The sequence below is a fragment of the Manis pentadactyla genome, chromosome 9 (genome assembly GCF_030020395.1).
Source record: "Manis pentadactyla isolate mManPen7 chromosome 9, mManPen7.hap1, whole genome shotgun sequence".
NCBI lineage: Eukaryota > Metazoa > Chordata > Mammalia > Pholidota > Manidae > Manis > Manis pentadactyla.
This window is the reverse complement of record NC_080027.1, coordinates 100464770-100490837: the sequence shown is the minus strand read 5'-3', so window position 1 is coordinate 100490837 and position 26068 is coordinate 100464770. Positions and strand designations below refer to the sequence as shown.

At 39.7% G+C, this 26068-nt stretch overlaps 1 protein-coding gene across 2 annotated transcripts in view; it reads left to right on the top strand.

Annotated features, from left to right (window-relative positions):
• FMN2 (formin 2) overlaps positions 1 to 25005 on the top strand; it is a 326516-nt gene extending 301511 nt beyond the window's left edge. For both annotated transcript variants that reach the window (XM_036918446.2, XM_057507879.1), the window contains exons 17-18: positions 22749 to 22830; positions 24239 to 25005. In XM_036918446.2, the coding sequence (XP_036774341.2) occupies positions 22749 to 22830; positions 24239 to 24265 (109 nt within the window). In that variant the 3' untranslated portion in view covers positions 24266 to 25005. The remainder of the gene's footprint in view (positions 1 to 22748; positions 22831 to 24238) is intronic.
• The last annotated feature ends 1063 nt before the right edge of the window (positions 25006 to 26068 follow it).

Sequence of the window (26068 nt, the reverse complement as noted above, 5' to 3'; positions counted from 1 at the left end):
AGTATTTTCTGGCCTTGGCCTGCTGACCTACATGATTTTGTAGAAATATTTCTTGAAAATGGTGAATTCCTACACATTCATGTTGAAAAGGTCTGCTGTATTTCTAATCGATGTGCTTTGGAAAACATGAGGATTTTTGAGTTAGCTCTTCTACTTTACCAGCTCTAGTCATAAAAAAAAGTCATGGTCTTGCAACCTACAAAAAGGAGATAGTAGTACCTGTGTTTTACAGTGTTACTGTGTAGACTAAATAAGATAACATAGAATAGATAGCACAGTGTCTGCATGATAGATGCTTGTGGCTGTTTATCCATCATCTACTACAAATCATACCCTGATTATGACTCACCTGCATGTTGATGTAACATTTTGATAAGACAGACTAAGTATTGTAAGAACACATTCTGTAAATACAAGGCATTTCTGTGAACTCAGTTACTTTCTTGTTTAGGTAAAATGTCTTGATTGTGAGTCCAAGGATGGACTTCTGTTTGAGAATGTTAACGCAGCCTGTCCGTCCACGTGTGCATCATGCTTACGCAGGAACTCCTGTTTCAATGCACTGGACAACTGACCTGTTGGTTTTGTCACGAGTCAGAAAAAATATCTTTTTGTATTCTTGGAGCTAAGCATATACAATTGTTAATGACAAATACTTCTCTAAAAAGAAATCTAGATTTGTTATCCCTGAGCAACACAAAACATATGAAGAATACTTTTAAAAAAATTTTTGCTTGAGTATGTCCAGAAGATGGGGGGATAAGCTGACCTTACTCTCCCAAGCATCTCCCTGAAGTCTCACAGAGCCTGGTTCTCATATGTGAGGAAACGGGCAACCCTCATCTGTTATTTTCAGGAAGATATTAGCATGAGAGTCTCTTAGCCACTGATAAGGCTCTATGGCGCTAGGACAAAAGCCCTATTAATTAGAGGAAAGAAGTACAGATTGAGTGAGACTGTATGTGTCTCTGACCCTGATGAAGAGGCGGCGGTCCTGCAAGGAGACAGCAGGATGCCCCAAACAACCTCACTCCTCATTTTGCTCCATTGTAAGCCAGACACAGTTTGCACCCAGTCTTCAGCGATATAACTCTGTGCAGTTATTTGTGATTACTCTCTTATTCCGTATTGAGTTTTTACTAGGACCGGACATTCAGGTCCATGTGACAAAGGTCCTGCCCCCTCGAGCTAACAGCCAGCACTGGTGTCACATGCAGTGGGAGAAACCAGGGGGCTTCACCAGTGGTAGGGCGGGGGATGGGGTTTCTTCTGTCCAAGAGCTTTGACACGGAGCTTGGAGTCAGAGTAGGATTTTCACAGGCAGTCCAGGAGGTAAGGGCATTCTAGGCAAGAAAACCTGGCTCTGGCAGCTGGGCCTCAAACCCCATCGTGTGTAGTACAGCATATCATAATTTCATTTTCAGTCAGCACTAGGCATTTTAATGTAATCAAGTGTGACATTAGTAAGGCTTATGTTTAAAGTGTTGTCTAGCTTAATTTACTGGTTTATTTTACCTTGAGACAGGTGATCTTGGATGAACCAGGAGGAAGAAGAGCTACTCTCCTGATGGTGCAAGGACGTGGCAATTAAGTCTGGTTTCAGCACAGCTAAGTCCATAATCAGAGGAAAAGGATTTGATGCTTGGCCTTAGAAGGTTATGCATTAAATTGGAGAGGGCCTCATGCCATGGTAGCATTCCCAGTTCCACAGTTGGTATCCAGGTGTTCAGATTTGGGTATGATGTTATCAGGGTAGAAGGAAGAAAGCAACAGAAAGTAAATCTGAAGAATAGAGATAAGGAAAGAAGGTTTATTATTACATAATGATGTATTTGTTGTATACCTGAGTGAAATTGCCTCTTGGACTGCTATTTAGCACTGTTTCATCACAGCATTGAATGCATTTGGCCAAACATTTATCCCTTTAATTCAGGCATCAATTTCTAGAGAAACAACCCACAAAGAAATCCTTTCCTTGTTCTGACTTCCTATAGCTAAAGCTCTGGCAAGACAACTGATGAACAAGATAGAACGGTGCGTAATGGAGCCTGAGAGAATGTATAGGGTATGTGATCTACATTCATTAAAGGAGGGATTAATTAAAATGTGATAGGTAATTCAGTTATTTATTAATTTATTCAACAATTATTTATGCCCTACTGTGTACCAGGCAAATTTCCCAGCCTTGTGGATTTTTACACTCTACTGAGAAAAGCAGGCAATTCAAAGGTAAACAAGCATACTTTTAAATTATAGGTTGAAATTAGTAGTATGAGGAAAATAAACAGTGAACCATTATTGCAGAGTAAAAAGCAGAAGAAATTCATTCAGGAAGTGTGGTCAGAGGAGGTCTTTTTGAAGAGGCACTATTTCTGTTGACACCTAAAGAATTTGAGGGGGCAGCTGTGTGCAGAGACAGGGTGGTGAGAAGGCAACAAGATATATGAGACTGTCAGGCAGAGATGTTAGAAGTTCAAGACACCATGGCAGAAAGACTGAGGGCACACCAAGGAGGGTGAAGGCCATGAGATGAATCTGATGAACTAGGCAGGGGTCTGATCTGATCATTCGGGCCCTGGTGGTTATGGTGAGAGGTTGGCTCTTATAGTGCATGCAATGGAAAGTCATTACAGGGGTTTTTGAAAAGAGAATAAATAGATGTGACTCATATAATGAAAACACAGTTGGCTCAAGCATGAGCAGAGTGGACAGTGACATTGAGAAACAAGGTGATAAGTTACTGTCATGGCCCTGGGGGTGCATCTGGTACCCTGCACTGGGGCAAACACCATGGATATGACCCAGGTGGGCATGTTGTTTTTCTATTGGGGTAGACCTACACAACTTGGCTATTTGCAGGTTCCTGCCTGAGGTTTGGAGGTCAGAAAATTCAGATACTGACAAACATGTGCAACCAGAACATTTGAGAGATCAACAATGTGAACTTTCTTTTCCTAAGATGTTTTACAAAAAGCCAAGGGTAGGGAAAGATGTGAAACCCTGTATATCAGGAAACGCACTTTCTAAAATTTAGTTCTGCAAGAATGATGGAAAATCCTAAGGTAAAGATTAGATGGAAAGGATCTTGGCATCTGCTTCTTTATTTCCCTGTGTTCCAATAGAGGCTTTTTAAACTTTGGAAAATCCTTCCTCATGAGGCTCATGTTCAAAAATAGAAGAAAATTGTCCTTCCATGTTGCCATTCAAGCTCTCTAGCAGATAATCGAGACCGAGAGTCAAGAGAATAGTCTGTTCAAAGATACTTTTGCTCTAAAAGGATTTAAAGTTGTTGCACCTTTCGGTGAGTTTGCAGAGGCTTACAAAGACATCTGAACGATTACTACTTTCCCTTCGGCATTTGCTAAGGTTTTGTGATGTCTTAGCAAAATCTGTAGTAAAACCATCTTAGATCAAAATACACTTCATGGATTAGATATTCAAAATTAACCATTGAAAACAACATCATGTAGTTTATATGGCTGAAAACAAGTTACAACATGAGCTGTTTCTTTACAGACAAGATGTTACTTTTAAGGGATCATTTTAAGTTTCTTTAGGATGCTCTCAGACAATATAATGGTAATAATCTGCTAGAAGGGGCGGGCCAGATCTGTAAGATTTGTATAATCTCAAATCACCAAAGTCTTGGGGTTTGTGTAGACTTCTGCTGGAGCCTGGATTTTTAAGACAGTGAAAAGAGTAAGGAGTCAGAGGCTGCCCCAGTCCATTCCCACTGTGAGATTCTCCGTGCTGACTCTGGCCCCTGTGGGCTGAGGAATTCCACCAGTGTGAACCCTTCTGCCTGGGCTTCTGGACCCTGCTCCAGACACCACTCTGTTCCCAGCAGTGGGAGTGAAGCCTCAGAGAAATGGAAAGTATTTCTTCTATACTTAAAAATCCAGAATCCTAGGATAAATAATGAATAATCGAAGACTAGTCACGAGAGGTAAGGGTGGAAGAGATGGTCTCCCCAGTGTTTTAGGTATTGGTTCCTGCAATAGGTTTGAAGCCAGTGGCAAATGTTAGACCCGGACATGTTGGACATTACTCTATTTGACAAAGACCAATTAGCTCACTTGGTTTTACCTGCTGACATCTGGTTAAGATTTAGAAACAACTGTGATAAGACATCAAACTTAATTTTAAAAGGCATCATTTGGGAAAGCACGTGCCCAGTGTTTCTGTGTGGTGGAGAGGATGGGATCATGCAAGGAGGGAACCAGAAATGGAGATCAGCATGGAGGTGTTTTAAGTATAGGACATAAAATGTGTATTTCAGTATAGGACATAAAAAGTAAGTAAGGAAATATTCGTGTCTTGTTGGGGAAAGGAGTGGTCTTAAGAAAATAAGCAGGATGTCCAATGAACCCCTGGAGGGAGTCTCTACGTCACTAGGCTATCACAGAAATGAAATCAAAATTGCACTGAGATGAACCACATGCCCACTAAAATGGCTGGAATCAGAAAGACAGGCAGTAACCAAAGCATGAAGGAGTAGGGGGGATGAGGGAAATGTGTGGACCCCTAATACACTGCTGGTGGGATTGTAGAAGAATACATCCACTTTCAAAGACATTTCGTCAAAAAGCTAAACCTAGTATTGCCAGGGGACCCAGCAATTCCCTTGTAGCTCTATGCCAAAGAGAACTGAAAATGTGTCCACACAAACCATTGTAGATGTGTTCACAGCAGCATTATTCATAATATCCAAAAAATAGAAGCAGCTCAAATGTCCACCAGCTGCTGAGGGGATAAATAAAATGTGGCATATCCACACAATGAAATATTGTTTGACAATAAAAAGAAACAAAACACTGATATATTCCATAACATGGATGAACCTTGAAAATAGTGTGCCAAGTGAAAGAAGACAGTCACAGAAGACTATGTATTGTATGATTTGATTTTTTGTGAAATGTCCAGAATTGGTAAATCTGTAGGGTCTGAAAGCAGATTAGATTAGTCCTCATTAGGGGCTGGGGGGAGAAGAATGGAGAGTGATTACAGATGAAGTTTCTTTTTGGGGGTGTGGAATGTTCTAGAATTATGTATACTGAAAGATATTGAATTGTCCACTTTACATGGGTGAATTTTATAGTGTGTGGATGATATCTCAATATAGCTATTTTTTTAAAAAGAAAGGAAGCAGAATTGTCATAGAGTTGTAAGCATAAAAGCAGACCACTGCTGAATGTGCTAACTGCTTCCAGTGATCTGTTTAGATTTCTCAGTTTTGAAACCCAGCATATTGGTCCCTTTGTCTTCCTGCCCAGCACACCCTTGGCCACTTCCCCTGCCCTAGGTAGTCCTGTACGTATTCAGGGGAAGCAAATATTTTAACTACTAACACATATATGAGCCAAGTGAGAATTTGAGAGATAAATCTGCTGGCAAAAGCTGTACAAAAAAGAAATTACATGACTTGTTCCAAAAGCAAAAAGATCTAGATAATTGATTTAGATAATTAGTAATTTATAATAGCTTGACTCTGTAGTGATGAAATGAGCCAGTGTTTTCCCTGTGTAAAGCCATTTCAGGAAATGATAAGTCATGTTAAAAATACACATAGAATAGGTAGTATGTGTACAGGGGGCATGTAATTTGAAGGTATTCATCTATTGCAAATAAGGTTTTTTCAAATCTAGTCTCCATGGGAAGAATCAGATTGTCCAAGTTTTATGAACCTGTAATTAAAACTTTTCTATTGGAGTAGAATAAATACTTAAAAAAAGAATGGATATAGTAAGTGGCTAAAATAATTTTTTTTTTAAATAGGGGAAGAAGTCTGTGTTTGCTATGGGGTAAAGCCTCACATCTTTCACATCTGCTTAATGAACTGTCCAGCCTCTCATTGAAACATCCCACTGGGAAACACATTTTGGGGGCAGACAGTAATAGAGACAGACCTTTCATATGGTGCTTTGTGTGAGTGGGCACTCTGTGAGGGTGAACCATACCAATGCTGAGGAACTAGCTGTAAAACTACAGTGCGTTCTTGGACTGTCGTTTCTTGTCAGCGCAAGTGTCTGTCCATCTATAAACCATCACAACAAATGAGTAACCTATAGCTTGGGTCCTTTGGTTTATGTGGAAAACTATGTTTCCAGTCTGTCCCTCCTTAAAAGGACCTTTAAATCATCACTGTCATATTATTTAAATTGTTATATATACATACTAATTCTTGTGCATATTTTAATTTAATTTCAAATTCTCATGCTCTTGGGTTTTAGGAGCTATGATTTTGCAATTTTTAAGAGTACAATATTGCAGACCCCCCAAAAAATGAAAACACACCATACCTAATATAATCCTAAAATGATGTAAGATATAAGGCTTCTTTTTCTTTTTTTTCTTTTTGCAATTTAGGCTTTCTAACTATAACTATAATATTAATGTAGAGATGCACTATTTTTCTAATGTCTTATATGAAGCCTATGAGCATTTTCATTTTATTTCATTCCATTCTTATTTATTTTGCTTTTGTTTCCTGGGTAAGATCTGTAGTAAGACACTTAGGATCCTTGATCCCCTGAATGTCTCTCTAAGTTTGAAAATGATATTTAATCAACTTCATCTGTCATTTTATCTTGTTAAATAGTGTTAAACGTTCTCTAAATAATCCATCAGCTTTGTCTCCATCTCCTCCCACACAGTCCTGACTGTGTTCCACCTCCAGTTGATTTTAAAGGTTGCCCCTTCCTGTAGGAATAGCAGTTATGCGGGCACCCGCGTGTCACACTCTATATCTAGAGGAAAGGAACGTGGCCGACATGTCTCCACAGCTCATTGATCTCTCTCTGGAGAAAGGCTGGATGTCTCCTTACAGATTCCTTCCGTGAATGATTTAGAACTTGATGCTGAGCTGCATAAAGCCCTGTGTGGATAGCTGTGCCTTTACAGAGTGGGGGTTGGGCTGAGGGGCACGTGGTCCTCCCTGGCACAAGCTGCAACCACCCTTGCATTGGATGGACCCGGCTAGTGGTTATACCTGGCAAGGGGGAAACTGAGGCTCAGCGAGCAGCCGCCCTACCCTTGGAGACTTTGGCAGAGTCAAGCCTTCTGGCTTTTTATGAGGAAATAGGAATTTGCAGAAAGTAGTTGTCTCAAGGAGAGCGGGAACCCGACTGTGTTGGTAAGGACTCTAGCTGTTCGACTGTGAGCAGAGTGGAGCCAGGGTGACGAGGCCATTGCCGTCTCTTCTCGGGCATCACCATGTTCTGTGCCTGGAGTGGCTCCGCAGGTGAGCTGGGACCCGAGCGGATGCAGCGTGCCTGGAGGAAGGGCCGCAGCCAGCCCTGCAGAGGGCTGCCGGCGTCCTCCCTGACACCCTGATCCCCTGAGTCCCATTAACCCCAAGATGACCCTCCTCTCCGCCAAATTAGGAGCACTGGGGCAGTAGAGGAAGAGAGTACTCTTCCATCAGGGTAAGTAAGCTTGCGTGGTAGCGTGTGTAGCTTAACCCGGGAATGAGACGTGATCTTAATCCAAGGGGTTTTGTTTTTGCTTGCTTTAATAAGCAGGGAATAATCTGTAGTCATACTGGTGAGTTAGTATTTTACTCCATATGTTTAAGCCTTATTAATATTTCTCTGTTACTTTATAATATGGGCATCTAAGGCGGGCAGCATTTACCATCACTTTGAAAACCGGTAAAACTTAAAATTGTTACATTATATAGACGTTTAGTTATTAACAACAAGTTTCCTAATGATGCTGATCAAAGAAAACATAAGAATTAAATATTCATATCCAAATGCTTAATTATCAGTGACCATTTTCTGTTTTCTACCTGAAGGTTTAATGAATTCCCTGACAAGAATAATGGAGTTCACAAACTTTGGGGACAGTTACTATAATCAATACATTTTTAGTCATGATGTTATAGCCCAGGGCCATAATCCCTTGTCCACAATTTGGAGACCCAAAAACCTGTGAAACCAAAGGTTTTTTTCTGAAGTTTGTGCAAACTCAACCTTCACGAGGCTCTCTGCAGTCTTTACTGATCCCACTTAGTGGGACTATTCATATGATTGCTACAAAAATATTAACATGCTCGATAACTCCATGTCAGATCTGTTTGATAGTGTTATGTACCATATTTTTGTCTGAAATCAGAGAAGTACTAAATTCTGTAGTTCATCTGCCCCCAGAGGTTTTAGGTAAAGGATCATAGAATGAGCTGAATGAACCCTGTACTCACTGGCCCTAATTCTACCCTCTAGAAGCACATAAGTAAATCCATTCCCTTGTCCATGCAATGGGTCTTCACATATTTGATGTTAGCTATGAAGATGCTATAGGTTTCCCATTGCCCTGTTATAATATTCCCAGGTCTTTTAATTGTTCTAGCATTACTTTGGACTTTTCTGATATGTTTAGCTTCCCATTCAGCCCGGGCCACATCCTCTTTTATTTCAGCTACGCCCTAATGGCACCATGCTATAAACCAACTGAAGACATTTCTTAATACTCCCAGTATGAGTAAGGCCATACCCTTCACCTTTCTTGCTCTGGGAGAAATTTTCCAAGCCAGAGTATTTCAAAATCAGTGTCTTCTAACCTAAGGTAGATAGTCTAAAGAATGAATATCCTGAAACAAATTCTGGGAGGCATGAAGGGCACGGGGAGTCAAGAATGCTTTGATCCATCTTTAATTTCCCTTTTTAAAAAAATTTTAACATCTATTTTGTTTTTTTAATTTTTTAAATTAAGATAACATTGATATACAATCTTATGAAAGTTTCACAGGAGCAACATTGTGGTTTCAGCATTCACCCATTTTATCAAGTCAGCCCCACCCCTTTGCAATCACTGACCATCAGCATAGTAAGATGCTATAGAATCATTACTTGTCTTCTCCCTGCTGTACTGCCTCCCCTGTGACCTACCTGTATTGTGAGTGCTAATTAGTATCCCTTAATCCCCTTCTCCCTCCCTCCCCACCCACCCTCCTCCAGCCCCTTCCCTTTGGTAACTGCTAGTCCCTTCTTGGAGTCTGTGAGTCTGCTTCTGTTTTGTTCCTTCAGTTTTGTTTTGTTCTTATACTCCACAGATGAGTGAAATCATACGGTATTTGTCTTTCTCCACCTGGCTTATTTCCCTGAACATAATACCCTATAGCTCCATCCATATTGTTGCAAATGGTAGGATTTGTTTTCTTTTTATAGTTGAATAATATTCCATTGTGTATATGGACCACATCTTCTTTATCCATTCATCTACTGATGGACACTTAGGTTGCTTCCATATCTTGGTTATTATAAATAGTGCTGTGATAAACATATGGTAAATATGTCTTTTTGAATCAGGGATCTTGTTTTCTTCAGGTAAATTTCTAGGAGTGGAATTCCTGGGCCAAATGGTATTTCTATTTTGAATTTTTTGAGGAACCTCCATTCTGCTTTCCACAATGGTTGAACTAATTTACCCACCAGCAGTGTAGGAGGGCTCCCCTTTCTCCACATCCTTGCCAACATTTGTTGTTTGTCTTTTGGATGTTGACCATCCTAACTGGTGTGAGGTTTTAATTGGCATTTCCCTGATAATTAGCAATGTGGAGCATCTTTTCATGTGCCTATTGGCCATCTGAATTTCTATTTTGGAGAAGTGTCTGTTCAGATCCTCCACCCAAGTTTTAATTGGGTTACTTGTTTTTTGGGTGTTAAGGCTTGTGAGTTCTTTATGTATTTTGGGTGTTAACCCCTTATTGGACAAGTCATTTATGAATATATTCTCCCATACTGTTGGGTACCTTTTTGTTCTGCTGATAGTGTCCTTTGCTGTACAGAAGAATTTTAGTATGCTGTAGTCCCATTTGTTCATTTTTGCTTTTACTTCCTTTGCCTGAGGAGATGTGTTCAGGAAAAAGTTGCTCATGTTTATATTCAAGAGATTTTTGCCTATGTTTTCTTTTATGAGTTTTATGGTCTCATGATTTACATTCAGGTCTTTGATCCATTTCAAGTTTACTTTTGTGTATGGAGTTAGACAATAATCTAGTTTCATTCCCTTACATGTAGCTGTCCAGTTCTGCCAATGCCAGTTGTTGAAGAGGCTGTCTTTTCCCCATTATACATCCATGGCTCCTTTATCAGACATTAATTGATCATATATGTGTGGGTTTAAACCTGGACTCTGTATTCTGTTCCATTGATCTATGGGTCTGTTCTTGTGCCAGCAACAAATTGTTTTGGTTCCTGTGGCTTTGTAGTAGAGCTTGAAGTCAGGGAGGGTAATCCCCCCAGCTTCGTTCCTTCTTCTCAGGATTGCTTTAGCTATTCGGAGTCTTTTGTGGTTCCATATGAATTTTAGAACTATTTGCTTTAGTTTGTTGAAGAATGCTGCTGGTATTTTGATGGGGATTGCATTGACTCTGGTGATTGCTTTAGGCAGGATGGCCATTTTGACGATATTAATTCTTCCTATCCATGAGCACAGGAAGTATTTACATTTATTGGTGTCTTCTTTTTAATTTCCCTTCATAATTATTTCCCACAGTGCCTTCCACTTTCTTCCAACCCTGAGCACCATTTCTGCATTCTTTACACTGAACTTAGGACTTGTCCACAGGCTTTATTGTTCATTCAGCAATATTTACTAAATGGCTGCTGTATGCCAGGCATTGGAGTTGTGAACAAAACCAAAACCTTCCCTCTGGAGCTCACATTATATCCATAGGGTGCTCACACCACACAGGCCCTAATGAACACTGCAGTGGGGCAAAGGAGAGAGTTGCAGAAGTTGGTGGTGGTCTTCGAGCTAGCCACACACGTCATTCTGCGCGGTGACACATAAGCAGGGGCTTGAAGAAAGTGAGGGAATAAATCAGTGAATATGTGGAGACAGAAACTTCCAGATAAAGGGAGTGCAAAGCTGGAGGAAGAAGTGTATTGAGGCTGAAGTAGCTGGAACAGAGTGAGCAAGAAGATGAGTGCAGAGGGTTGTTGGGGCCAGACAAGGTGGCCTGGTGGACCAGGTGAAGAAAGGTCATCAAGAGGCAGGGACACAGAGAAAGAGCCATTGCAGCCCCCAGTGCTTGTGTGCAGGAAGCATGGACCGAGAGCTGATGTGGCTTTGGGAATGTGGAAGAGCTGTTTGCATCCACTGGAGCAGGCTCTGTCAAGTGGTTCCATGGGGCAGAGGAAGGGGAGACAATGGCCGTGGGGGCAGAGGAAGGGGAGACAGTGGCCATTGGCAGCTCTTGAGGAACCCATGCCTACAAAGGGTCACAGAGAAAAGAAGGTCTAGCTGGAAGTCGAGGTGAGTTAGAGGGTGTTTTTGTTTCTGTTGTGATCATGGTATAAACAGCATATTTTTAGTGGGATAAGAATAATCCAATAGAGAAAAAACTGTGACCCTTGTCCTCCCTTAATGTGTGTGTCTTCTTGATTCCATTCCTGCCTCTTATCTCCCACATCTCACTCCTTAATTAAACCATTCTTCCTCTTGCATAATTCTAAACCATTATGATATAAATAGCTTTGTTGTACTCCTTTATGAGTTTTACAGGGAGGAAATGTGACAGGCTCTCTGTACACGGATTCCTGTGTTGAACAGCCATTGAGTTCCTCCCCCTCTCCACTCCCAACAACATCTTTCTAAAAAAATAGGATCCAAGTTATGCACACACATCGTCCTTCCTAGAGGTGTGTGGAAACAAAAGCCACGGCATAAGTGCCAGCAGAGCTTAGCTTTATAAGCTATAATCAAAAACTTTTCTGAACCATGTGCAAAAAAACAAGTCACTGAGATTAAGAAAATATCTTAACACAGGTGGAAATAAAAAAGTAAAAGGATGCTTGCATGAAAAATGTCAAATGTTATAAACAACACTATTCTTCTGTAATAAAAGATGAACTTCGCTGTCAAATGTGATTTTACAAAGTTTTGGCCATCACGTATGACGGAAATTTGTTTTACTTACTGTCATCCATCTGTGGAACCAGGAGCTGTCATTTAACCATTTTATTGAGAAAATCTAAAACATCCTTCATATGTACAGCAGGAACGTGGTTCCCGTGGGACTTAAAGGGCACATCAGCTGAGCCACCTTTCTAAATGCTACGTAAATCCACATCAAATACAGAATTAAAATAGTCTTTACTTCAAGATCCGTGAGGAAAACCCTTTATTTTTCTAATTCAGAGATTGTAAATTAGTGTTAAAAAGCAGATGATCAAAAGCATAAAAATCTCACCACATATATAGGAACACAAATACTCCTGTTTTCAGTGACCATTATCATCTAAGCATTTTTGAAAAGCTCTAAATAGCACCTTTCAGATTTCTCAGCTTTTCCTGATGCCATGTTAGAATTTCCTCGTGGAAGAACATGAGAAAAGGATACTCATAGTTTGACAGAATATAATTCACGCTCTGTATTTACACAGTGGAATGTGACCCTTGCTATCTAGTCCCTGAAGCAAATGTATTTCCCTCCTTCCCAGAACAGAATGTGGTCATTTCCAGCACTTGGCCAAGGCTTAGCTACCTGATGACTGCTCCTCAGTTGGGATCCCTGAGATGAGAGATAATGGAGGAAATAGCCTAACTGCCCTAGATTTTTCAGTCGCACCCCTGTCAGATTAGGTCACCAAAAAGCAGCAGGACATACTGGCGGTATGTGTTGACTTCCCTCTCCTCAGAAATGCCTTCACTGAATTAACGGTTCAAGTTTAGTTTCAGTTTATACTGAGGATTTGTGTTAAAAAGAGAAAAAAGGCCATTGGAAAAATTTATCTACCTTTTGTATTTTTAAATTTGTACTAACTACAGTTCACGTGCCTTATGTAGAGAGCCATATTGAAAACATTCCTACTGGAAATTAGGAAAAAGAAAATGTGGTGGTAATTTCTGTTTTGTATGTATGATCTTACCTGCTTTCCTTCTTCAAAGATGAATACTATAGCCCGTTGTGCTTCCATTATTGCTTGTCCTTGAATAGAGTTCAAAATTTGTCCAGTTACAGTACTTCTCTCCTGTATCTGATAAAACGCACTCTTTTTTCTAAATAGTTTCTCTTTTTCAAAAACCACTTTAAACTGACACGTTTTATAGTATGTTCAGTTTTAAAAGAGTCAATAAAGAGAAACATAATGAATAGAAACACAAGTAAATACATAACTGGAAAGAGGAGGATACTGATGGATGGCTATTTCACCTTTCCCATGCGTTTACATCGTTAAAGCTACAGCTTTGGAGGTCAGTTTTCTGTGTTTGAATTTGAACCACAAATTGGTGAATGACCTGGCGAGCAGTTTGACCATTTTAAGCTTCAGTTTCCTGACTGTAAATGTTGGGCAATAGCAGCATCTGCCCCATGGGGTTATAGTACAAGAGTCAAAGGACATGATGCCTGTAAACCCTCTTAGCCCAGTGCCTGGCATGTAACAGGTTCTGGGCAGGTGTTAGCTGCTCCTGTGATGAGCTGGGCAGTGTGCTGGGCATGGGGTTGGGAGAGAAAAGACTTCCCATTTCCTGCCTTCCAGGAGCTCACATTACTGTCTTCAAATGTTCACCCTGCAGAAGCTCTCTGAAAGGGAAGGGATATTGAATGTGGGAAATAAATTGAAGATCATCTATCCCATTTGCTTTCCATTATAGAAATACCATGTTTATGGTACTAATAGCTGTTTAGTAAGCCCATAACTTGGCACCCTTTTTAGCAGGAGGTGATGTGGAAAGAGTAAAGTCAACCAGATCTGGATTTTCTTCATTCCTGTAGGGTATGGCTCAAGACCCTCTGTGAGCTCCAGCCTCTTTGCCTCTGACATGGCTGATGGCATCTCTCATTCTTGGTCACCCGACGGTTGAATATGGTGGTGCATGTGAAGCACCCACTGTCTCTGGCACACAGCTGCTCACTGCAGATATTAATTTTCTTCAAATAAAAAAGCAACTCAGTCATTTTTTGAGCACCTGTGATTGCTGGGACAGTTTTCTCCATTCTCAGATTAAAACAGTCTCCATATAAATTTTGACAGTTAATTGTGCTTTGACCCTCTTCCCATGACGCTCTCTAAACAGGAACATAACCCTACATAAAGTCAGCCCGTTATCTCCTTGGAGCATATTTGGTGGCCGTAAATTCATCTAAGTATTCTCTCATCTAGCCATCATTCTTTATCTCGTCTGCAGACATCCCCTTAGAGATTCTTTACATGCTTGACTGAAATGAAGATATATTACATCTGTGTCATTTATCTTTTCCACTAACCTAGGAGTTAATAAGAGTTAGTGAGACAAGTTTGACACAATTTCATGTTGAATCCTTACAGCCTCCTTCATATAATGTATACAAAATTAGTTCCTCCATAAGATGGAAGAAAGTGATTTCCTAAACTATTTCCTAAACTATTTCATAACTTTAAATTTTATGTAGATTTTTTCAAACTAGACTGTTATTTATGGATGGAATATTAACAGTAAATCAGTAAACTCAAAGGTCAAGTCAAATAAAGCCCTGCATAGTTTACTCAAAATGTGAATTAGACAACCAGACTCATGGCTGATGAGTTCACCGGAAGAAGGAGGCATAAACAAGAGATTTAGATCTAAGCCCTAGTTTTTTTGCCAGATTTCATCCCTGTGATTTTTTTTTAGCTTAATTTTAATTTCCCTGTTCATCATCATTTATTCAGTGAGTCAATTATTTTCAAACATTTAGTGAATACCTACCTGTGTGAACTTTATTATTATTCCAGGAATGTCAAAATGTATATACCTGATCCCTCATTTCAAGGAGCTTACTATTCAAAAGGCAAAAAGACAGATATATGAATAGTTGAAAGTCTTTAAAATAAAACTCTGGACAAAATTATGTGAAAGCATGGAGGGTTGCATAATAAGCCTCCCTAGAGGGCCAGGTATACTTCCTATAGAAAGCTGATTTTTGAACTGACGTAGAAGGACCTAGGAGAGGGAGAGAAAAAGAGAATGGATAGTCAGGGGAACAGATTTAGCAAAAACCTCCCTTAGGGCTGGGGAGTGGTTCTGTATGGCTAGAGACCAGGGAACATTATAGAGAATTAAGAATTTAGACTAGTTGTAAATAGCCTTGAATAGCTCACTAAAAAACTGAAAGAGTATTTTCTTGGCAAATGAATGACTGGCTCAGAAGAGCCCCATGTTTAGGACATTAGTGAAGGATGGATTAGACTGGCACAGAGGCCAGTCTGCAGGGGTGGCAGTGGTCCAGGTGACGGAAGGAAGGGACTTGGGTAGCAATTAGGGACAGTGATATTAGGTTGGGACAGATTTTAAGATCATTACTAAGGACTAATCAATAACCACACTTGTTAAGCATTTGCATATGCATGGAGTGGGTGGTGAACAGGGAGAGAAAGGCTGGGGAGGGTGAGTGGTTTTGGGTGGATCTGTCCTTAACCGGGGCCCAAGTGGGAGAAGGGAGACTGCACTGGGGCTGGAACCAGAGCTATGGAGCTGAATGTCTTCCAGAGAGAAATGACAGCCTGATTATAAAGTGGATTATTTCTTTGTAATAGCCTGTGGATATATATCCTATGGATACTGCACTCAAGATTAGAGCTTTGTGGGAGAAAATAACATTGAGGGGAAGTTTAATAAATAAGAAGCAACAAAAGAGATTAAGGAAGCATGTCCAGAAAGACAGTTGGAAAGCTCAGAAGTTCTCTGAGGACCGGAAGATAAGAGAATTTTCAGGAATTAGAGGCTAGCTACTCTTTCAGAGTGACTGACTTGGTAGAGGAGAAAAAGGGTTAGAAAGTGCTGGAGGATTTGCCAATGAGGAAGTATCGGCAACTTTCTGACTCAGTAGAGGCTGACAGGACCAGTGGTTTCTGTGTGTGAATTGTCTGTATTCTCTACTGTGAAATGGGAGCATAGCAACGTACATTCGTGCCCATCTTCTTAGAGCCATTCAAAACTAAGGGACAAGTATTTTTTTCTCAGGTAGCTCATCCATGAACTACAATAGAACATTTAGTCATCAAAGAGATTCAGACTACCAGTAAGTAATTTGATTGGCCTGAGTATGTTTTCTTCTGAATCAGTGATTCATCTCCTTTCACCCACGTATACTCCACGAGGATAGTGTCAGAAAACACTGATGTACATCATCTCTGCTTATTGGCTTTATATTTAATATATGTTTGTGGTTTTAGACCATGAACACAGAACATGCATATCTACCTGTCATGGTATCCTAGATTTTAGACTATGAATATCCCTGAGAATTCAGCTCATCTTGGGAGGAAAGTGGCAAGCTCGCTCAGTGCACTACTGTGAGGTGAGAGGAGTTTGGCCTGTGTAGGGCCTCTGGGTTGGCCTACAGCCCCCCTGAGCCTCCCTCAGTTCCAGCCACGAATGACTGAGCCACATTCTGCTGCTTCCAGCACCTCAAAGGTGTTGTTAAAGCTTGGTTTCCTTGAGCACCGGAAGCTAATGGTGCTCATTCTAATTGCTCTCTAACATTTGAGATGCAAATGCAATGTCCTTTCTGAGAAAGCCAGAGATTGTCAGGGACAGAATTCAGAAATTCGACTCCACTTCAGAAATACGTGCCTGAGGAAGCTTCAGTTCTTTTTACCTGAAGTAATGACATGTGCCACTGAAGTTGCTTGTTCCCGTTATATTGTCAGGAGTTTTATGTGTGTTGGGGTGTGTGTGTGTGTGTGTGTGTGTGTGTGTGTGTGAAATCACTGAGTTATAAAGGAGAGAAGACAGAGCCAGGAGTGACTCCCCCAAATCACCTTTAATTCCCCAAGGTGTCTAATGCCTGCTTTTGTCCCTCCTTTTGGCTAGAAAACTGTAAGTTTGTAGGCAGACACTCTGTTGTGTTTCGATGAAGATCACTGTTGGCAGTAATGATCACGTCTACTCTCAGCCTATTGTTGGATGAGTCTGCTGCATCAGGACCTCAGACGTGACATCCCAGCGCCAGGCTGCACTTAAATCTCTCACAGGCCACACACCCCAGTAACGGGTCAGGCTACTCCCAGCAAGCCAAGGTGGAGCCAGCAGGAAATGAATCCGTCTGCCACAGATACTTATTTAGACCAAATTATTAATGTTTAGTGGCAGAAAAGTGGCTCCCTTTCTCATTCGATTGAAGGATGAGAGCGTATCTGTTTTCTTGATAAGATTGTGGCCAGCCCAGCGTGCTCTGGAAGGTAGATAACAATTTAGCCTGCAGGCTACAGAGCTGTCTGGTTTCTTTTCTCTGTATCTGTGCCAGAGTCTCTCCCTTATTCATGTCACAAACTGTCTTTAAACTTAATCACACTGAACTTTTTGTATATGTTTGCCTACAATAAATGGGTCTGAGGCTAGGAAGGGAAAGTGCAGAGAAAAATACATCTTTATTAGGAGAGAAATACAGACCAGCTCTCTTTGTTTTGAATAACCGTTAGTGTAAATGTGCTTGCTTACGTGAAGGTCAGAATTTGAGGAACTTTTTATTTGTCTTGAAAAATACCAAAGTAAAAATACCAATATACCAAACACCAAAATACTAAGATAAAAATAATAATTAGAATTTAAACTAGTTTCAACAAATCCTGTGATTAAAAAATATTTTTCATTCCATCACCTACCTCTGCCTTCTCTGTAATATCAGCCTTAAAAATGCTCTCATTCTTCTGGACCCATATTTTCTATGCTTAATAACTTACTTCTAAACTTAATGTCTTAAAACCAAGCAAAGTTGTTACAACTTTGAATGTTTGCAGATAAGGATTAAAAAATCCATATAGACATATTGAAATTTAGTTTCTCTTTGAAATTTATTTAATTTCTTCTGAGGTTATATTGTACAACTTTTTTTTTTTAGAAAATAAATTTAATGTAAGTGGCTTTTAAAAGAACACTGAAAGTTGAGCTTTAATACTTAAAGATGTTTTGTTTTCCTCTGGTCATTTTTGCCCAGGGACCTAGAAAACCATTTCCACTGAGGGATGATCTAAAAGCCCTGTTTCTCACAAAATGCTTCACTTCTTACCCGGAGGTGGTTCTCTGTAGCATCATAGAATCTTTCCTTATCAATTAATGGTGTCACGCTTCTTTACCTTGATAAGCTTGAATTTCAGGTTTTACATTCACGCCAACATTACTTTCCACCTTTATGGACAGCCTGCTGCATAAGCCAGTTGGGTGGTGCAATATGATAAGGTAGGCAACTTCTTAGGATCTTACACTCTTAGAAATGTAGAGCTGTACAGCTCTGTCTATCTGTAAATCAGACTTCTGGCATCCCTAACCCTTCCAAATGTAGCTGTGAACCCCGCCGGAGGTGAGAGGTGGGGAGTGGGGGAGAAGCCCCAGAGTAGCTGAGATCACTGCTCCAAATCCAGGAACCTATTCATTCAGCTAGAAATAAACTCAGAGTCTTAACTGCACTAATTTGAGGCTCATTTAAATTCACTTGGGTATCTGGTTTTTCCATCTAAGGAAGATGGAGGCTCTACTAAAGGCAAGCATGCTGCTGCTATCGGAAATGATTATAACCTGCCGTCCTAGCCAGAGACAGACACACAGAAAGTGGAGCACAGCAGAGTACAGAGCACTGGACTAGTGCATGGGCCACCACCTACATCCTAGGAGGCCTGAGGGTGGCCCTCAGTTATTACAACAGTGACATAAGTAATGATGAATATTCGCCATCAAGGAAAAGCTAAATCATTCCATTTATTTAAGAAAGAGAACCTTTTCTTTTTTTTTCCAAAGAATTTATTCAAAATTGGTTATACAAAGATTGCTCCTTGAAGGGAGAACATTTCCATTTTCTGGGAACCCCAGATTCACCCATTTCTTCCTGACCATTGCCAGAACAAAATGCTGCTTATTACAAAAATTACCTTGCTCAGACTGGTCATCCACTCTGTTTGCCACACCTGATTCCACACATCTTTTGGTTATTTCATATAATTAAATTCCCCGTCAAAAACTAATGCCTCATATTCTTTGATTACTTTTGGTCCTCTATTTAAGGAATAAGTACATACTTTTGAAATTTATTCAGCAAAGTTTTGTTTCAGAAGTTTCATAGACCATGAAAGGTATTATAGCAAAGTATTAACATAAACATCAAATTTCATAGCCATTATATACCTCTTAGTATCCCTCTCTTCCATCTAAAAAATAATGCTGCATTTCCTGTTTTCCAGTCTCTGCTTGTTGTCTTGTTATTTTTCCAAAATTGCTGAAGGTGATGAATGAAGAGTTTTCATTATCATATGATTTGTTTGTGTTCACATTTCCCTTCTGTTATCTAGACTGCTGATGGGAAGTTGCAACTGTTAGAGTAAACCTATCAAAAATATCATCTGGAAATTCCTCCTTCCCTTTTTAGTTCCCTAATGAGGGGTGGAGGGGGAATCTTGATTAACAGATGCCCTGGCAGTCCCCTTTGTGTGAATGCGGCTACATTAAAAAGAACGTATCTTCATGATCACACAGGAGAACTGTGTCTCTGAACTCCATCCACAGACCTCACCCTTAATCAAGGTTTAAACTTGGGTGCAAGGAGAGTTTGGAAGCCCAGCACTGTCCTGCAGCCTAGCCCCATTTCCTCTCTCTACTTGGTGACCACTTTTTCTCTTTGTGAATGAAATATTGTCCCTGTGTGTTTCCTCTACTCCTCTTTTCCTAGTAACATGTATTGGTCGTTTTTATTTATTGTTTGAAATGTTAGTGCCACCTTCCCTGTTCACTTGAAAACTTTGATGCACAGTTATGGGCTGAACATCTTTTTCCTACTCAGTTTAAGCAATGTTGGGCATCACTGAATGAGGGGTGAGGCAGGAGGGAAAGGGGTTGGCACACGTGCAGGGAGTTGCTCAATAGGACGGGAGGTGCTCCTGTGGACAGCTGGCCCAGCCCCCATCCCGGCTTTTTCATCATTATTTGTCTTATTTCTGCCAACTCTGGCAGCAAATCTCACCTCCAGAGACACATTCTTTCTTCCTGTCTAAAATGTGGAAAAAATTCCTTGTCATCAGAGTTTTGTTTAAATAAAACTGGCATTTGGAAGAAGCCGCATTTGCTAGGAAGCTGGGGGAAGGTGCTGAAGTGAGTTTGTTCTGGGGGCTTGGGTTCGTGACCCAGCGTGTACGCTGTGCGGCAGAAGCGGAGGGAGCTGGCTGTCCAGGGGCTCCAGGGCAAAGACCTGGCTTCCAGGGCCCTGTTCTCAGCGCTGCACTGGCCGCCTCCAACAGATTGTCCCGGTGCTGCTGCTCAGTGTGTCCCAGGAGAACCAGGCCAGGGGGTGGCAGAGCCAGCCTGCGTAAGTGCATTCTAGCAAATTCTCCATGACCCTTCTTCTGCTGAATTTGAAGAGCAACTACTGGAGGTTCTGACACTTAGCCTTCCAGCCGTGCAAGCCCGTGAGCATATCTAGAGGTGCCCTAGGATGTGGTGAGAGATGCACTGCAGTCATACATGGAAGAAACTGCAGCAGAAACCAGAAGTCCAGTTTGCACTTGGGCCTCCAGTGGCATGGGGAGCCTGTGGCAGCAGAACAAGGAGGTGTCCATTCTGCAGCTCATGGGGGCACTCCTGGGCCTCCCAGGACCTTTGCACGTGCCATTGCATATGTGCTGCTCTTCTCTCACCCTCTGCCACATTTACCCCAACAGGAAAAGTATAAATGATTATTTATCTTTGAAACAATACTCAGCTGTCAACCCACTCCAGGAAGATGTCCACACCCTTGCCCTCCAACCCCAGAACCTCTCTGGGGCACGGCTTTACCTCTGCAAGCCTGGGTAGTTATGTAACATACCCCTATAATATGCTTGCTTATGTGTACCTCTCCTACCAGACATTGAACTTGATTGTCCTTAGAAAATCAAACCACACCAGTGCCTGGCCTGGGGTTACTGCTCTGTAAATGATTGTTAAATGAACTGATGAGCTAGAGGATCTTGTAAGGGCTCTTTGACGCACGTTCTCCTTAGTTTTGGTCATCTCTGCTCTGAGGAATGGCTGGATTTGTTTTTGTGTAAAATTAAATATGTTTGTATTAGATCCAGCTTCCTGTGATCCATATAAAAATGTGTTTTAAGAACAAAATAAGTACTGTAATGAGAAAGTTAAGATGTTTTGGTGATCTAAATACTTGTGAAGTGCCATTTTGTTTTGTTTTGTTTTTTAATGCCACAAAGTGCATTAAAGAGCTCTAAGTAAATTTAAGAGGGGATCTACTGGATTTTGACTAAGTGCTAAAACAAGTTTCCTTAATTCCCTGTCCAAATATTTCAACTTAAATTTACTAGTAGCTATTTCAGAGGAAGATGGGAACTCTGCAATCCACTGTTTGTTATAAAGAAAATGTTTTTGTCTTCAAATGTTTGGAGGAAGGATTAAAGGGAATTTATGGCTTGGGTAGAAAGTAATAAAAGTGGTAACAATGCTGTGTCTTCTAAATTGTCATCATTTTCTGGAAGTACTAACAATATCAACTCAGCAGGCATTTTTGTGTCCAAAAGGAATTACTTTCATTTATCAGACTTTAATGTAAACTCCAACCTCGATCTTGGAGCTGCAGTACTGTATTATTTGTTTCATTCTGTTGTTTAAAAATGGATTCATTCAGCTGTATGGGAGATGAATTCTATCATTATGTTTTTTACCACAGGGTTCAAGAAATATAATCCATTTCTTTCAGGAAATAGGCTTCAAGAACGACATAAAAAAAGTCTTTTATGAAGAATAAATCACAGCCTTTTTAGTTTCTCCAGAAATACTCCATTTTTAATTCCCAAGGAAAATCACAAAAATAAAAAATAAATGAGCCTGAAAAGTTATTTTCCTTCTCTGGCATCCCTTTTTATTAAAAGAATCCCAGTTTACAGATTTCCTCCTACTTGTGTACAACAGCCATACATAACTATTTTTTTATTTTACAATTTTATAAAGCCCCTACTCTAAAAGAACTTTTTAAATAAATTTTTTAAATCTTTGCACAACTCTATATAGTAATAAAGTAAAACTATTATATACTATGGAGCCCTTAGACTAGTTGAGAGAATAGAAGGATCAGTGGTAGTATGATATTACCCAATGTTAAAGAGCACTGCCAGACCTTAATTCAGAACTTACCTCCAAATAACGTCCTCTTTTAACTATACCTCTGATAAATTCAATACTGTTTTCCTTGGAGTATGTGTTTAAAAAGAAATCTTAGACCCTTAAAATGTTCTTATGAAGCATTATTGCTCACTCTTTATTTTCTGTTTCACTTGATTGGTTCCCATGCTTGATGAAGCTCAATTTAAAAATAAAACCGCCCACATATACATTGCAGATTACTTTCATGCATGGGTAAGTGTGATGTGGAAAGTGAGTCTGAAATCATTTTAAATAAGTGTATGAGTTCTTATGCTGTTTTTCTTTAATTAATGCTTCTGATGTATCTAATAGTGCCAATCTTAGTACCCTCACCTGAAAAAGAGGGCTATTTCTTTAACTTTTTATATATAAGACTCTTTTAATATAGGATGAAATGTTTACATGAAAATATTCATGTGTTTGTATACTATTCCATTTGACATCTTTTTATTCCAAGTTAAGAACCCCTGGATGAATTAGCCTCTAGTTCTAACATTCTGTGGTTTCGAATCAAATGTCAGATAATGTTCCTGTGCATGTGGTATTATTTTCTCCAATAATTCAAACCCTTAATGAGTTGACTCTTGCTTACCTTCTATAAGGTGGATTGCAGCCATCTGTGTAGGTCTTTGTTTAAATTCATGTGTCTTTTCCCCGCCCAGACTGAAAGAAGCTGAAGAGGTGTGCAGACAGAAGAAGGGAAAATCACTTTATAAAATAAAACCAAGACATGACTCTGGAATTGTAAGTGTGTAACTCTTCTGTTTTTTAACTTGTAATTTTCTTTAGCTTTTAAACACTGTTTTTACAATATATCCCAACTCATATAATAAAATTCTAATTATTTTCCTCTTCAATTTGGACAACTTAGAGAATCTGTTTTTCTTTATGCCCTTAATCAATCCCAGGAGGCTAAGAGATTCTCAGGATTCGGCATTTGAAGCTAAAGCATTAAGATGAATCTAAGAGAGGGCACAGATGTGGAAGTGCCTGGCTTGGTGGGAGTTGGAGGCAACCTTCCACTTTGTTCACTGCCCAGGGGTCCCAGCACAGGGCTGTGTCTGAACCCAGAGTGGTCATCAGAATTGGATTGGTCCCACTGGCATCTCACTCATGATGAGACAAGCCATGTGCAGTGCTGTCCTTTGCTCAGACCCGGGGCTCAGACCTGGCCTGTACACATCAGTGGCTCTACAGTGGTGGCTGCTTAGAATCTGCCAGCCAGCCAGCCAAGCTAACCAGCCAATCCCAGCTCTCTCCTTGCCCATTTTTCCTTTACAATTAAATGCCAGGTTGGGTGCCCTAGGAGGGGAGGGCTTGGTGAAAATTACAGTTTTCCCTTGTGATACTGTCAGTCTTCATTGAATGTTTTCAGGATTATCATTTGGTTCCACAAAAGTAAATGATGCTTTTTTAAATGAAAAGTTGAATTAGGCCTTAAAACAGGAATACTATGAATTGGATCAGCCTCACATCAGCTATGGAAAAATTAGTAAAATAATCCAAATTGGGAAATGATTTAACAGTCCCATTTAGAAAAATGTAGGAATTATATCTTCACTTAAGAGATATTTTCCCTTAAGTTTCTCTGTCAAAAATTCTCTGTCAAAAATTCATCTTATCTAATGACAAGTATTATATTTATTATATTATATTATATTATATTGTATTATATATATTATGGTTTAGTTTATTTCCTGTTTTTTAAATTAAAGTACAACTTTCAAGGTGTATTGAATGAGGAGGAATACTCGTGTATTGATTAACCTCAATCATGCCATTACAAGGACAGGAGAGAGTTCAATCACTTAACCAAGTAATGAAGTGGCCAATTCAGGTTTTATTGTTAGGTATTTGCATGTAGAGTTGAGAATGAGAAGCGCAAGTTGACACTCTCTCAGGCCAAGTAGAAGCTGAAGCGTAAACACTTTTTTTTTTCTCAAAAATATTTTGTAATCTGTCTTGGTGAAAATCCTTCTGAAAGAAGGAAAACTACTCATACTGTTTTCCTGTATGGGCTGGTTGATCATAACCTTTTCCCAAAGAATGTGATCCAAATGAAAAGATCTTGTTTGGGCTATTCCTAACTCCATACATTTTTTTAAAGCTCTTCTTTCTAACTATAACTCTTATCTGGTGCTTTTATTTTCAGAAAGCAAAGATAAGCATGAAAACCTGAACAACGCAAAGCAGAATGGAGATGAGTCACAGCCACCACTTCCACAAAATTCAGCTGACCTGAGGGCAGGAAGGAAACTATATCATTTCGCTCATTTTTCTTCTTGACCTCTTGCATAATCTTTGTGTTTTCTAGACAGTTCACTGATTATTGAATTTTACTGTGCATTCATATAAAAATGCAAAAGTGGTAGACCAGTGGAGAATTTGACACTTTTTCTTTTTGTAAAAGTTTATGGTATTATACAGATTGACCGCAACAGCATGTGTAGGAGGCAGTATCTGCATTAATGCTAACATGCTAAACATTAACCTAAAACTTACTTTTGTGAGAGTATTCCTTATCCCAGCAAACACTTTCCTTTCTACTGACAGCCAGTACTCCACATCAGTGCATTGAGATTTATGGTTAAAATGTTATTTCTAGTGAATTGTTTGTATCAGTTTCACATCTATGTAGAAAATTTTCTATTTTAAAATTTAAGTACCATTTATATGTTGTGATCAAGGCTTTCTCAACTCTTGGGTTGCTCTCCATAATTATTTTTTTGTGAAAGAAGATTATCAATTTTTTTAGTCAAGTCAGATAAAGAATAGAAAAAAAAAAATAGCAAAAGAAAAACCCTCTCCTATCAATCATTTCCTGTAAAACGTGACTAATTGTTGGCAAAAAAATGTTAAGTTTTCAGATGGATTGGCTTCTGCCTAGAACCTGGTAAGTAAATACACCTGCCTGAGTAATCTGAAGTGATTGGGGTCATCTTTATGTGTGTGGCAGATGAGTAAAAGCGGTGAAATGAGTACATAATGTTTCGTTACCAGAAAGAGCCTAGAATTTTTTTTTTCAACAACAATAGCAAAAAGCTGTTTTTTATTAAAACACATCATTGTCCATAAAATAAAGTACTATCTCTTCAGAATAGTAAGGCTATCAACTAGCTATCTATAAATGAGGGAGGCATTTTCTCATTGACACAGTGAGTGAAAAAGACGCAGATGGCAGATCCTTTTGGCATAGACTTATTTTCTCTGGCTGTCTAATACGTTTCTTTGCTGCGTTAATCTTCTTGCATCAGAACCATCATGACAATTTGCTTGAAGACACAGCTTTTTGTCTGTAAGATTCCTACCTTCCTTCTTCAGAGCCTAGGATTTTTATTCTGTTTTGCTTTGAGGAGAAAAGGAGTAAATCTCCCACTCTTGCTGAGAGTATGTTAAAGTCACCTCATGATGTATTATGATGGTTTGGCCTACCGTTAATAGGTGTTTGGTTTTTTTTAATTCTTTAATGATATCTGTTGGGGTTATAGTACATAAAGGTGAGAATTTCTTGCTATTGCAAACTGATTATGGAAAGCAACTTAAAATGAAAACGTCCTGAGTCATAACTATGTTTGTGTTTACGTAAAGTATGGTCTCTTACCTTTTATTTTGTAGTTTACGTGCACAGAAACAGTAGTGGGTTTGTTTTGTTCTCTTCCTGTCCCCTCAGTCCCTCCAATGTGTATATTACCATTCTTCAATCAAATAATAGGGCATTTAACAAAGATCGCTATGTGCAATACTGTATTTAGTGTTTCTATTTCAATTTTTATAGGATGTTAATTTATATGAAAATAAAATGAATAATCAAAGAGTTCTGTGCCTATCATGTGCATGTTGCCTGAGGATACTGGCAAAACACAGCCGTCATGTTTACCTGAGCAGAGGGCTGAGATAAATTTTAGACTGCTGGCATTCAAAGAGTTTTTAAAATTCTTATTTCAGGCTTAATGGTTGTTGTAGTTATTTGATAACTGCTTAT